Here is a 15,000-nt window from a genome sequence, read left to right as displayed (position 1 = left end):
GCAGACTAATTCAACAGTGCACCCCTCTCACTCTGCTTTGAATGCACTGGAGATTGACATCTAAAAAACCCTAACATCTCATTTTAACAAATAAAGGCACTATTTCCACATACAGTTTGGAATTATCAGCAATCATGAAACCAGACAAAAATTAATATACATTAAGCACTTCATCTTCTGATGGCTTCCTCTGAGTCTCAGTTATCGCAGCCTTCTCCTCATTTCCTCTCTTTGTATCTTCCTGTATTGATCTCTGCCTTTTCATCTCTTGAAAAAAAGAGAAAAGACATGTAAAATTATTATAAAGCTTGATATTTATGTATTGAAATGTGGACTTACATTATCGGGTTTTCATATATTTATTGTTAAATATTATTAAATCATAAGATGGGAAAACAGGTTTTATATTTTCTCCTACCTGGTCTGCTCTCCACGTATTGACTGAAAGACTGGAGCTGAGTTTTCCTGATGGTCGAGTCCTTGCTGAACACAACGGGATTTCTAAACCGTTCTGCTGCTTTTTGTGATCGCTCAGCACGATGTTCCTCTGTTCCATTCTGCTGGGAAAAAAACAGACACACAACAGTTTCTTTTGTTTACAAGCGGGAAGACATTAATGCGAAAGGTACGTTTTGGTGAGGGGACAGGACACAGCTTTTGCAAAGTGGATTTCACAACTTGGGCTGCGGTTTATATTGGATGAAAGTATCAGACGTGGGAAAAAAGGACAAGAGTGATTAACTTTTCCTTTTTTTTTGTCTAATGTGTGGTGGCAACGACTGGCTTTTCACTCAGTGGGCACCCTCCTGCAGAACTCTTTACTTCCTTACCAGCCAGACCTATTCACTGTGACCGTCATTTGCCAGCAATGCCGATTTTAAACGAAAAATCCTCCTTTGCGCCTTTGCTGTGCCAAGCACCGCGCACGCTGCTGCCAAGTCGCGGCGTCTCTGCCCCTGAACATGATCTGTATCGTTTTAAAGCGTGTTGCCTTTAGCCTCTCTCCCTGCCCGGTACAGAAATCTGTCGTCTTCTGTAGTCCCATAGACTTGTATGACAAGAAGAACTAGTTTCTAATTTTATGCCCATTGAGATAAACCACTAATGCTGGATGAAGTCTAAAAGGTAGGATTATAATGCTACCCCACTGAACTGCATTTCATCAGCTATAACTTTCCAAAGCCAGATTTGTAAGTAAGCCCTTTACAGCTAAGGAAACTACAATTATCTTTTCCAGGGCTTCCTATGTTAATACTGGTAACAAATTCAAATGATTCTATCAACACAAAATATCCCAGAAGACTGAACCACTGTGGTGTGTGGAAACTGCAGATACCGAGGTGCTGTGTACCAAACAAATATTTCATTTTATACCTAATCTTTTATTATTTTTATTAAGTGTTTTGAAAGTAAATAGGGAAAGGCTAAGATGCATGACTAATAGCTAAGCCTGCTGAATGCTGAAACTGGTTATCAAAAGCTACCAAGACTTTGCCCTTCCTCTGCATTGAGACAATCGGTAATGAGGGAGTTCTCCAACGGCCTATTCTCTCGCCTCAAGGAGGCCGGGGATACACAATCCCCAAGGGAAGGTAACAGTTTATCCTTTTCCACAAACACAGAATGCCTCATTTAGAAACCTGTAAACTGCATTTTATTAAAAAACAAATCCACCTCAATGAGAAGAGCTCCATGAGAACAGATGGACACCATACATTCCTTATAACGCTGCCTTCCAACTCTTCCTTAGAAAAGATGCACGCGGAGATAAACTGTTAGGTTGCACCTTTTGTGGGAGTACCTTAAAAAGAATCAACTCCTTCACTAAAGCTTTTTATCAAGAGAAATACCATTTTTGTCAGATTAGGTGATACCAAATTACCCTAAGAGGCAGCCTGTGTGTCATTTCACAGAATTAAGCTTAAAGAAGTATTGCTTATACCTCTGGAAGACTTTTCTGCTGCACTAATCAGGTGGCTATGATTCTGGTTAAATAAAAGGTGATTTCCTGTTATTAGCACAATAACTATCTGACAGCCTAAACCAGAGTCTTTACCAAAATAAACAAACATGACTAATTTTTTAGGCCTGGCAACATGCTAAAATATCAGTGTGATTAGCCAGTAAATCCCATTTTAAGAAACCTTTTTATGACTGGGGACTTCTGCCACTTTACAAATGTATTCCTCTAAGCCCACTAATTCAGTTAGCCTTTTCAATCCATTGTATTATTCTTGGGCCAGCTTCATTTTGCATTAAATCCACTGCAGAAAGCTAAATTGAACGCAAAAATCAGACTTGATCCAGGCTTCCTTTTGTTCAAAGATAGAGACCGAAAGTCCTCTGCTGCTGCCACACACTTTCATCACCAATTTATAGGAACCGACAGTGTAAGGGAAAAGCAATGAAAGTCATTGTTTTGGGACTTCAAAGCATCTCTGTATCTGGGGAAGGAAATCCTTTCAGTCAGCAGTGCTCTCCCCACAGACTGCAGGTGGGTGAAAAGTTATACCCAACTGGAAGTGCCCCAGAGCCATAGGGATATTAATGACATACAGGGACTATTTAAAAAAAAATAGAATAGTAAGAACACAAGGGGTCTAATTAAGAAAATGAAATGGAAAATTGATTGGTGGGCGCTTTATGCTGAAGTGGTGAACATTAAGAATAGGCAAAATGCCCACAAACACCACAGACTCGTGTCTGTTTTTCTCAGAAGCACTCATCGAGCATCCCAAGTATGTATGCCTTCAAAGTGTACCACGGCTTAATTTTAATGGAGGAAAAACAGAGGACCAGGATTAGGGGGGAAGCAAATCACTGAGAGTCCAATCCTGCTCCCACTAAAGTCAGGGAGAGTTTTGCTGCTGATTGCACCAGCAGCAGGATGGAGCCTGTGCTGCATTTCTGATATTAATGACAACTTGAGCATGCAGAATTGAGATATGCTTCTAATATTTGTTAGTGTGCTACCAATGACAAGTATCAAGATTTTTAAAAAAAAGGAAAAAAGGAAAATGTGTCGATTAGTCAACAGGAAAACCCCCAATGCACTGCAAAGCATGTAACTGCACTCTCCTACAGATTTTCTGTGTTTCTGACTCTGAAGGATTTGATAAGAAATTACTTTCCTCCTCACAAAGTACAAACCTGCAATCGTAACACACAGGTACTGAAACAAAAGCACTAAGCAAAACTTACCTTAATGTCTTGCTCTGAGCTATCTGTTACAGTTTTCTGAGCAGCACTGGAGAGCGAATTTGCCACCTGTGGCTGAGCTTCTAGGAGCTTCTTCAGCTTCAAATCCATGAACTTACTGTTTTGTTCTGCTAAATATGCAAATACCACATACAACAGAGTGAGATGCATTTCAATGCAGAGTTGCTACAACAATGCAGCAATTTAAAAGGTAGCTTTAATTCACTTCGCTATCGTTTCAAACTAAAAAGTAAGAACTAAATGGATTTTTTTATGATTTGGATTGGTGCAGGTTTGTGTAATGTACATGGATATTCCTAAGTTTTCTCAAAAAACATATGTAACATTCAGCTGAACAAGTAAACCTGCTTGCAGACAGAAGATGAAAACACAGAGCCATTTATTTTAAGATGACATCTAACAATTTACCACATAATTTATATATTGATAACCCCTCAAGTTCATGAACTACTGCTTCATCCTAAGGCTTTCTGGCAAATTTCAGTATCAAAAAAAGACAACTTTCTAGGAATAATTTACTATGATTTATAGAATATGTTAGAGCTGGGAGAGTTGTAAAACACTTTAAAACTGTATCAAAGGGACAGATTCAAAGTCTGCCAAAGCCCCAAAATTTTTTTCATCAGTTTTAGCAATTTGGCTCAGAGCCCAAATAAATAATAGTTGAGAATTTTACCTCCCAATAATGTTAATTCTGTATGTGAACTTTGACTATATGAATTTCTAACACACCTACACAGTTACCTACATACACACACACATAAGAAGGAGAAAGGTGTTAATAACAAGCTGCAGAACAGGACTGCTGAGTTAACCCTGGGTAAGGAAGCAGAATAATGCTGGTGCAAAGCCCCCAGTCATACATTCTACATGCAGCCCCACATGAGAAATCGCCCCTGAACTGGAGCGAGAGCAGCATCACCTGCCAATACGATGCACTCACACCCAGGCTTTGGGTCGAATGCAGAGAAAATAGCAGTTGCTATGTTTTCCTATGGAAACAACTTGAGTTCTTCACTGTGGGCAGTTCATATTAGCCAAAACATTTTTGGTATGCTGGCAATCTAATGCTGCCTGCCTCCGGCAACGACAGCCTGGGATGGACCATGATGAAGGATAGTTTCCCTTTCCTCTGGCACATCCAGTCAAGGTGTCCTTAATTGAGGCTCACATGTAAGTACATGCTCGTTCTCATGGGTTTATACATAAACACCATGTAATAACTATGATATAAGAGGTTCACATTTTGTCAGACACATTCAGAGCAGCGTAGGGTAGAAGTATTGACAAATACAGACAGATGCAACATTTTAAGCCAACAAGCAGTAAAAATAAAGTTTTTTCTTCCTCAGAGAGATGTGAAGGACTAAGAACCAGCAGGGGACAAACTAATTAAGATGGCACATAATGATCCCAAATGTGAAATATCCCTTGCAGTTTTGCTTTTAGGTGTTCCCAGGAGATTCAGCGTTCATTAGAACTTGGTATGAATTGGCAGAATTACACCAAAATCTGTGTACACTGATCTCTATCACAGCATTAGACTGCTTTCTATATTACTGCCCATCCTCTTTCTTACTTGTCTATACCTTCGGCTCCTGTGAGGCTGAACTGCAAAATGATGTCCCAGTTCTTTTTCAGAATATCTTCCCATGGCGGACATGAAGCATTGGGTAGTGGGTTTGTATGCCTGAGAAGGTACCTCTCAGGAAAAAATACCCACAGAGATAAATGTTGGTAAGTCACTGGGGCAATGTGACAAGAATATTCATTCACTGATTTTCTATTTCTTCTAAAATTAACCAGTTTTATTGGAAAATTATTTGACAGGATTCTGCTCTAAATACACTAAACTTAAATGCTGGAAACACTAAATAAATGTTGTTATGTGTCTGGAAATCCTCAAGCAGAAAAAAAATTAAAGGACATGACTCAGACCTTTTGCATGCTAAAAAGACTAGAAAGAAAGTGCTGTATATATATCACTGTTGGTTTAATTTACAGAGTGCAAACACTAAATGAAGTTCTGATTTAATATATTATGGACTACACACTTGGGTGCAGCTGGCATGGGCAGCATCAAGTCAGAGAATGTTGAAGACGTTCTCTTTTGTACTGCCTGTTTCCCAACACAGTCTTGTGCTGGCCAACCTTCTCTGGCCTCGAGCTAACTTGCATGAAACAGAAAGGCCCTGGCAGAGAAGCCTAGCACAAACAGAGACCCTGGGCACTCCTCAGCTTGCTAGGAACAGGCAGACTTGTACAGGGAACAAACTCCTTCAGCAGCTCTTTGCAAGGAGAGGAGCCCCTTACAGATGGGCAATTCCTTTTGTGTCTTTGAAGACCTAGCTCCTTTAAAAATAAGCATCTCCCATGCAATATTCCAACATATTTACCATCATATTTATCACCTGAACTCCAGTTTTGCTTGCATGTTTTTGGAAGGAGGAAATATCACTCCCGTGACTTAAAGCATTAATAGAAACCCTATTATTTGAACATCATAAAGTAAATAGGACTAAGTCTGTTCAAATTTATATCTTCATGCCCTCATTGGAGCAATAAAGTGTAAATACAAGACCTGGTCCTGGGGAAGGAGCCGGAGAGATACCATGTCTACATTAACACAGAGAGACAAATTTGCTTCACTTGCCTGAGCAGATGTAGCAGGATGGCAGTACAGAGTGGCAGCTTGCAGTACAGAGTGGCAGCTGTATTCCCCCCTGCCATTGTTCACTCCTCTGCCTACCTGGCACAGTCCAGGCAGGATGCTTTCAGGTGGCTCTGTTTTACCAATCTGGCCTGGGGTTCCCTTCCCCATCAAACAAGCAAGAGACATTTAAATCTCCCTTTGTTGGAAATAATTGTTTTGCTGTTTATTGTAAATTTCAGCTAAAAATGAATGCAGAATATTAAGTATGAGGGTTTAAAAGACCTGAAAAGGCACAAAGGAATAAAGCTGACAGAAAGCAAAGCAGCACATCAGTACTTATATAATGATGTAATGTTAGTCATGCAAAATACACAAAATAGCCATTATTTAAATTACCCATTGAATCAAGGTCATTTTCTAGGTTAGTAAGCTCATCTCCACCTCCAGTAACAGAGCATTCAGGAACCTCCTCATTAGTATCTATCTCAATATTATCATCATCCTCATCCTCATCTGTAGGAACATACAGCATTAAGGTTAGTATTTTCATATGTACATGCAATACATCACAAAAAAAAAAGAAATGCTTTAGAGAACAAGCTGAGTTATGATAAAAATGCAAATCATTAAATAAGTCTGGAAGGAGATTTCATTCTGTCCACTCATGGATTTATCTTTAAACTGATGCAATTCAATAAACACATGGGGGTCTCTGCTGGAAATTCCTGCTACAATAAAGGGAGATTCTGGCCTCAGCAGTGCCTGTTCTCTGTGCTGAATCTCAGGGTAACTTTGAAAACCACATATACTTTTCCTTATAACTTGAATCAAAATAATTTCCACTACACTTTCAGTTCTCCATAATGCAGAACGGGTACCAAAGCTGGTATGAGCCAGGTTCAGATGGCTCTGGCTAGTAGAAGGACCTGGGAGCTGTGGTACCATGAGAAAGGCAGCAGCTCCAGGTACTCAGTCCCCAGCTCAGTGAAACTTGCTGCTTCCCACACTGCACAGTATATCGCAGAGCAGTGATCACTGTACCTTGCCTAGGTGTTAAAGTCTCCTACCACTTCTGATACAAGGAGGAAAAACACAACTCAGAACATCACACTTAGTGAGCACTGATGCCACAGGTAGCAAGAGCACACTCATAGATTGCTGCTTTCACAGAATCACAAAATGGGTAAGGTTGGAAGAGACCACAGTAGGTCATCTGGTCCAGCCTTCCTGTTCAAGCAGGGTCATCCTAGAGCACATGGCACAGGATTGAGTCTAGATGGTTCTTGAATATCTCCAGTGAGGGAGAATCCATGACCTCTCTGGGCAATCTGTTCTGCTCAGCAAAGAAGTTCTTCCTTATATTCAGGTGGAACTTCCCATGCATCAGTTTTTGCCTGTTGCTTCTTGTCCTATTGCTTGGCACCACTGAGAAGAGCCTGACTCCATCCTCTTGACACCCTCCCTTCAGATACTCATACACATCGATGAGGTCCCCTCTCAGTCATCTCTTCTTGAGGCTGAACAGGCCCAGTTCCCTCAGCCTATCCTCGTAAGAAAGATGCTCTAGTTCCTTAACCATCTTTGTTGTCCTTTGTTGCACCTGCTCCAGGAGCTCCATGTCCCTCTTGTACTGAGGAGCCCAGAACTGGACAGCGATGTGGCCTTACTAGGGCTGAGTAGAGGGGCAGATCACCTCCCTTGACCTGCTGGCAATGCATCCTGGGATACCATTGGCCTTCTTGGCCACAAGGGCACACTGCTGGCTCATGGACAGCTTGTGGTCCACCAGGACCCCCAGATCCTTCTACACAGAGCTGCCATTTAGCAGGTCAGTCCCCAGCCTGTACTGGTGCATGGAGTTATTCCTCCCCAGGTGTAGGACCCCACATTTGTCTTTGATGAATTTCAGACAGTTCTTCTCTGCCTATCCCTCCAACCTGTCAGGATCCTTCCAAAGGGCAGCACAGCACAGTATTGGTCACTCATCCCAGCTTTGTGTCATCAGTGAACTTGCTGAGGAGGCACTCTACCCCTTCATCCAAGTCATTGATGAATAAGTTAAAAGTGCTTTACTGCAATACATTTAATCAGCATTGTTTGTAAGCTACATACATTTTAAATAAAATAATAATTGTAATTATACTCTATATTTTTTATGGGATCTTTCTACCAAGTTTCTCAGAGCGGCTTATGAATATCATTCATAAATGGGCCTCATAATGTTTTATGAAGTAGGTGATTATTATAATTACAATTATGATGATGATGTAGGTAAACTATGGCACAGAAAGAGTAAGTAACCTGAGGAAGATCAAATAGCAAGTTCTGAATTGTGAAGCAGATCCCAGAAAAAATCCTGACTCACATTTTCAATACAAATATATAATGAAATTAAAGTCCATAAAAGCTAGATTAGTACTTTCAAAGTATGCAGTTGCATTGTATTTACTCACTTTTAAATCTCGTATCAAATGCTACCTACACTTGTTCAGACTTATACAAACATATTTTTCCTACGTATGCATGCGTGTGTGTAAAAATAAAAAAAAAAGAGTAGGCTGGAGTGTGTCTGAAGAAACAAGACATATAGTAACTAAAGGAATTTTAAAACCCCTAAACCAGGAAAAAAACCCTAATTATAAATACATGGGTATACTCAAATGTCATATAAACATAAAGGATCCTAAACTTGCTATCAAGATGCCACAATCCTGAATATCAGAAGCTTGGATCAGGATTGGTGCTGATCACTCATCATCTGTCTTGGAAACACACTAAACCTCATTCCCAGACTTGAAGTTTGCACTTTTGGACAACACTGCTGACATAAAGGTCATACAATTGTATCTTTTCTTTAACTCTTTATCTCCACGGCTCCCATAATTCCCATTTTAGGAGCCTGTTGACTTTTTTATGTCTACTACTCTTTTCTAACTAGCTACTCCCTCACTTCCTGTGTAATTAATAAACATCTTCCACAGACCTCTGCTGATACAGGGTATGGCTCTTGCTGCAACAGACAGGAGCAAAGAAGTTTCTGCTTCAGTGTCCTACTCCACATGTGTTGCGTGTGTGATGGAGCAGCAGCCTGTGAAGCAGGACCCCTGTGTTTCAGCTGACCATCACAACATTCTTGGGCTCCTCTACATTAGTTCTCCTTGGTCCCTGGAAGACTCAGCTTTCTTCCAAACTGCCCCAGATTGAGTCAGACGGATGGAGAAGAACATCTCTTTCCAGCCAATCCAGGATCTGCAACCAGACCTGGGACCTGACAGATGGCATTTCAGGTGTACAAGTTGGTAGGCAGAAACACTCGTGACTCTCTAGGACATCCTTTCTGTTCCCACTTAAATTCACACAGGTGATCCTGTGATCTGGACTCCAGTTGTTTCACGTAGTGCAGAGATAGGTGAACAAACTAGAAGGGCACAGTGTGATCATCATGGATAGGGTAAAAAGCAGACTGATGAGAAAACAGACAATGATAAAGCAGCAACAGTTCTGATGGTTTTGAATTTCCTTCAAGGCATCTCTACTGTTTCTGATGAGGAGCTAGACTTGACACACAATTTTAAATCCTTCACGATGGTGTCGGAGAAATTCAGTGGCACATGGGCCATGGTTATCTCAGACACATCCTGGAGCTCACAGGGGCACACTGAAAGCATGACCAGGCTAGAAGAGGTGGAAGAGAAAGAAAGAGGGACACTGTTGTGGCACAGGGAAACCAAATCCACCTCGAGCCTAGAGGCAGGCAATTACTTTTGGAAGCACCCAAAGGAGTCAGCTCCCAAGGTTGGCTCACAACTACCAGCCATCCCACAGGATGCTGGATGTTTCAAAACAACCTAAACAAGATGACAGGGTTTAAGACTGCTACATACTAAAGGAATGCTTACATTTGATTATTTGATTTTCTTCCATTTAATCGAGCAAGATGAGCTCAGAGGCACTGCCTTTGACATCACCATTTTAGGAAACAAAAGAGATGGGAATGTCGAAGACACCAGTTTGGTTTTTTTTAATAATCTAGATTCCTTGATTTAAACTACTCTGGGTTGTTGGTTCAATGTTCTTCCAGTGCATTAAAAGGGAAATGTGTTTAGGGAGCATGTTACAACAAGATTTTGCAATTATAAATGATAAAAGGAACAACATGACGAAGAGATAACAGATATCTTTTAGAGAAAGAACAAATTATTAGTGTGAAAAACTTAAAAGTACATGGTCTGGAACCAGGGCACATATTTAGAAGAGGACTGAAGAACTGCTTCCTTGAAAAGCGTGTAAATGTGAATCCTAGAAAGACAGCAAAGCTTTACTATGTCATGAAGAAATGATGAAAATAAAAGATAAAGGATTAAGTCAACAACTAAACAGCACTGACCACTACCTGCACAGCATGAACTGCAATCTGGACTGGAGACAGAGAAATAAATACCTTTTGGAACCAAATATAAATGCCAGAATGTTGGTAGAAAAAGATCCAGAGGCATTTTAGAGCTCATATGTCTTACTATTCAGATTAAGGTCAGACTTAATTTGTGGTTAAACTGATATTCTCTTGACTTGGTTTAAGCTTGTCCACATGTGAAGTAGTTGCAGTAGAGTGCATCAATTTCTATATTAAATTAAAAAGGAATAATTTTCATAGAGAAGCAAAAGCATTAATGGGGGCTGGATCACATTACTGAGAGAATCATATGTAGCTGCCACTGGAGTTGCACAGGCAGTCCTAGCTCTTTAGGGAAGATGCCCTCCAGCCTTCAGGATTGTCTCTGGGAAATCCTTCAGGCTTGTGGATATTGAGATATTTAGTTTACTTACTTTCAGGTACAGAGTTCGCTTTAAGGTGGGGAATGGAAGAAATGCAGAGTTGAAATACTGGTTCTGTGTACAAGAAATCAGATGTCAGGACAAGAAATTACAGCAGTAACTGCCAACGGACAGAAATACTGCCTGTTAAAAATGTTAAATTGAGGACTTAACACTGTTTCGTGAGTAGCAGACTAAGCACGATGAGTAAGCCTGTGCCTCCATGTACATTCCCTAAAAATCGTTGCCTCAGAAGTGAAATCTTGAACATACCCTGTCCTTTCCTTTGTCCCCTCCCTTCACTGCCTGCTCACCACCCCCAGATCCAAGACACATCCTCACAGAGATGTCGTCTCAAATAAAGGACGGAGATGTGCCAGAGAGTAAGAAAACACAACTCCCTAAAGCCCAAAGAGTAGACGGGTGTTCCACTGCACAGGGACAATGCTTAGATAATATGTCAATTCCTTTGTCCTGTTGCTGCTAGGGAAAGGAGGGATATTTGGATTTCTATCTTGACACTGTCCCTGGCTCCATCTCAAGGCATCCGCTTATTGGCCTGAAGCTAGTAGGACATCTAATAAATTTAAAGCTGCCATCCCAAACCCTCTGGCAGTTGGCAGGAAAAAGTATTCTCTGTCTCACATGCCAAATAACCTATGAAAAAGACTGGATTTTGTAGCTAGGGATGCTGCTGCTTATCCAGGAAAGTTTCAACTTGCCATAGGCATTTGAGTTTTTCAGACCATGATTAAATAAAGCCTTTTAACAGAGAATATAGCACCAGGGCCAAAGCATGAAAGTCTTAATGAGCATACAGAAATACTGAAGGAGATCACATTTTAACCTACAATTGTAAGGAAGAATTTAGTCTCTAAAAAACACCAGAATCCCAAAGCTGAAATACCACCTTTTTTTTTTGAATAACTGAATTGAGAGAGAAGAAAATTTTTTGGTACATTCCCTTTTTGTAAATTAAAGAGTAATCACAATCAATGCAGAAGAAGAGATTATTGAAGCATAATGGACGAGAGAGCTTGGAAGACATAAGATATCACAACAAGCTTGTCTTGAGTATTGTATAGGGAATATAGGACTATACACAGAAGAAAAACCTGCTACATGTGCATGCAGTTAGGGGCAACATTCAGAATCCAGTTGTAATAAGGAGACTGTCTAGTAAATCCAAACTTTAGGTGGAATTTGAAAAATGAAAAAGACTAAACGCAGAAGTAATTCTAATTCTTTTAGTTTATTAAGTGTTGGTGTCATTTCATAGAACTACTACGTTTTAGAAGAAATAATTCCTTGAGTGGAGATCTAGTGTGGCACCTGACATTACCAGTGGTGTGGCAGAAGTATGTGGAAGATGTGCCATAAGGAAAACTTTTAGAAAAGGAGTAAGTTGAAGGAAATGCCATAAAATGCACATTGGCATGAAAAGAGCAAAGAGGAATAAACCAAACCAAACCAAAACTTTAAGTCCAAAAGAAGTTCAAATAGATTGGCCGAACTACAGTATGAACAAAGAGAAAACAATGTAGGAAGTATAAATCAAGGACATAACTCAAAGCATATGCATAAGTAAAAAGCTGTGAAATTGTTATAAAACCCAATAGTTATAGCGGTGATAACTTTATAAACAAGTTGTCATCAGTACTGATACTGTCTCCTCCTTTAATAACACTATACTCTCTGGGTGCATATGCAATCTCCCTCTATAAAGACATATTTCTTTTAATATGTATGCACAGCTACCTCTGATACTGTTTACAAATTGAATGAAGGGCAGGAATAGCAATGGCAAAATACAGAGGAAAATATGAACAGGAAGGCCACATCCTAAAAAGAGGCACACTGGAATATTTAGCAATGCTACAAGTGAGTCACTGTGACAAAACAGGGTCACTACTATCCAGCTGAGCACTCAGGCACCCCCAGACAGTGTACCTTACTTTGAGGGAAGATATGGCAGGAAGAGGTATGTACAGGCATGATGAAAGAGGGAGAAAGAAGTGATTAAATAATGTAGGATGGGGAGTCATAAACTGTGAAGAGAGATGAGGAACATCATAGTCTATGTAATATCCAAGTACTGTGTCATTTGGCTCAGACTGTCTTACTGCCTCCCCATCAAGGATGAAATTTCCCTGTTTATCACAAAGGCTTGGTTTACTAGGCAAAGAGAGTAAACCTGAAGACCAGACCCAAAGGGAGATGTACAACTTAGTGCTTTCTCTTTGGTGACAAATGGAACAGAAGTGTAGGTTTTAGGGTGCAATAAGACCATATTTAAATATTTATGTGCATAAAATGCATGTAGTAGACACAAAATAAATATTTTTGTTGAATCTACATGCATTGTGAGCATAAAGGTGAATGTTCCTTACACTTTGGCTTATGATTATGCGTTAGTATGAGAAACACTATTTCCCCTTAGAATATGTAGAAGACATTCCAAGAGCAAGAAGCCTGCACTGAAATGTGTGCTCAGCACCCATTTGAGTTTGAGTGACACTACATTACTCCAGCTTGTAGCACTGGCAGGTATATGAATTTTAATGACATTTCAAAGTCAGTTTAATAACATTATAGCAATATTACAACTCAAAACCTGTAAAAGCAAGTGGTATGTCAAAAGACTGCCATTTAAAATCGAAAGGTTTTTGCCCCCACCTCTCACAGGCCACCTTTAAAATTCTCTTCCCAAGCAGTCTGGAACACATTTAATATAAATAACATTTCTTAAATTAGTTTTAATCTTGTTTTCCTTCAAAATTATGTTCATATACAAATATATATTGAAAACCAACAATCTCAAAATTCCAAAATACTGTGGGCAATGACAAATCTGTAAATAATGGGTCAATATGAGCTACTCGTTCACAGAACACCTTTTTCTTTCTACCACATACAAGCTTTTCTTTTAATTGTTAGAAATTAAGAGACACAACACTGATTGAGGAAACACATCTACAGTCGGGTCTTTTGATATGTTCACCTGATGAACAACAATGTTTTGAAGTGTGAATAAAAGTGACACTCAAAAAGGACTCCGGTTTCTAGGTTGCCATAGGAATAAGATACAAGGTTCCTCAGCTCACCTCCAGATGCCTTTGACCTTTCTTTCAACTTTTCTGCAGCCATTTCACTGTAGCTAGGAAGTTCTGACATCTTCACTCCAGATCGAGCTTCTGCTATTAGCTGACGAGCTCTCTCTCTCAGCTGCCGACGTCGCTCTTCATCTTGCTGCTAAGATATATTGAACAGTTGCCAACTCAGTAATTGACAGAAATGCAATTTCATTCTCAATCTGATCATCATGATAGGAACTGGTTTACAGCATGGTGCTTGGCCCACATTATAAATAGGACGCTCGATATCAGTTGGGTGTCACACCACAATTTTTAAACACATCCATGCGTCAGATTATTTTTTTAAAGCATTCTCCAAATTATTACTGCATTAGAAACCTAATGATTTGCAATGTAAAGCTTTTATAAATTATGTTCTATAAAAACACCCTGAAGAAAATTTGCAGACACTTTAGTCTCAAAGTAATCACATCGAATGAGTGATTTGAGTGAAATTTTACCATGCCTGTAAATATGGTTTCACTAAATTGAATTACTCATTTGAGTAGTATTCTCTCAGAGAACTGAAATGAGAAGCCAGATGTTGCTCTTGGTTACTCCAAGCACCAAGCTGACTTCAAAGTGTAAAGTGGCATCAAATCTGAGGCATGTTCTTCGTCTTCAATGGATACTTCTTTTCTTTAAGAAAAAAACCCTAATGAAAACTGCTGAAAGAACAATAGATGCTCTCAGAGCAGAAAAGACTTTGCATCGCTTTAAAACTACTAGTGGGGCTTTGGTCAGTAATTAAAGAGATGATATTGGAACCATGCCAGATAGTGCTGTTCCACTAAAGTTTGTATATTAGAAGCATGATAACATTTTAGATATATAAATAAGCAAAGTTTTACAGCATGAAATTTTATAAAAGTCTAGCCCACCATACTGAAAAAAATCTTAATAAAAAGATTGTTTAAACATATCAATAAGACTTCATTAAGCCATAATGGAAACATTTCTGCTTTCACCTTAAATATTAGTGCTGTTCCACTAAAGTTTGTATATTAGAAGCATGATAACATTTTAGATATATAAATAAGCAAAGTTTTACAGCATGAAATTTTATAAAAGTCTAGCCCACCATACTGAAAAAAATCTTAATAAAAAGATTGTTTAAACATATCAATAAGACTTCATTAAGCCATAATGGAAACATTTCTGCTTTCACCTTAAATATTT

At 39.4% G+C, this 15,000-nt stretch overlaps 1 protein-coding gene across 1 annotated transcript in view; it reads right to left on the bottom strand.

Annotated features, from left to right (window-relative positions):
* Positions 1-15,000, bottom strand: part of EHBP1 (EH domain binding protein 1) — a gene marked incomplete at both ends in the record, with an annotated part of 73,640 nt that overhangs the window by 31,612 nt on the left and 27,028 nt on the right. The window contains 5 exons of the mRNA XM_009082694.1: positions 161-267; positions 419-557; positions 3,202-3,326; positions 6,269-6,385; positions 13,792-13,939. Coding sequence (XP_009080942.1) covers positions 161-267; positions 419-557; positions 3,202-3,326; positions 6,269-6,385; positions 13,792-13,939 — 636 coding nt within the window. The remainder of the gene's footprint in view (positions 1-160; positions 268-418; positions 558-3,201; positions 3,327-6,268; positions 6,386-13,791; positions 13,940-15,000) is intronic.

Source organism: Acanthisitta chloris, unplaced genomic scaffold (genome assembly GCF_000695815.1).
Source record: "Acanthisitta chloris isolate BGI_N310 unplaced genomic scaffold, ASM69581v1 scaffold36070, whole genome shotgun sequence".
Taxonomy (NCBI): domain Eukaryota; kingdom Metazoa; phylum Chordata; class Aves; order Passeriformes; family Acanthisittidae; genus Acanthisitta; species Acanthisitta chloris.
This window is presented reverse-complemented; position numbering and strand designations above follow the sequence as displayed.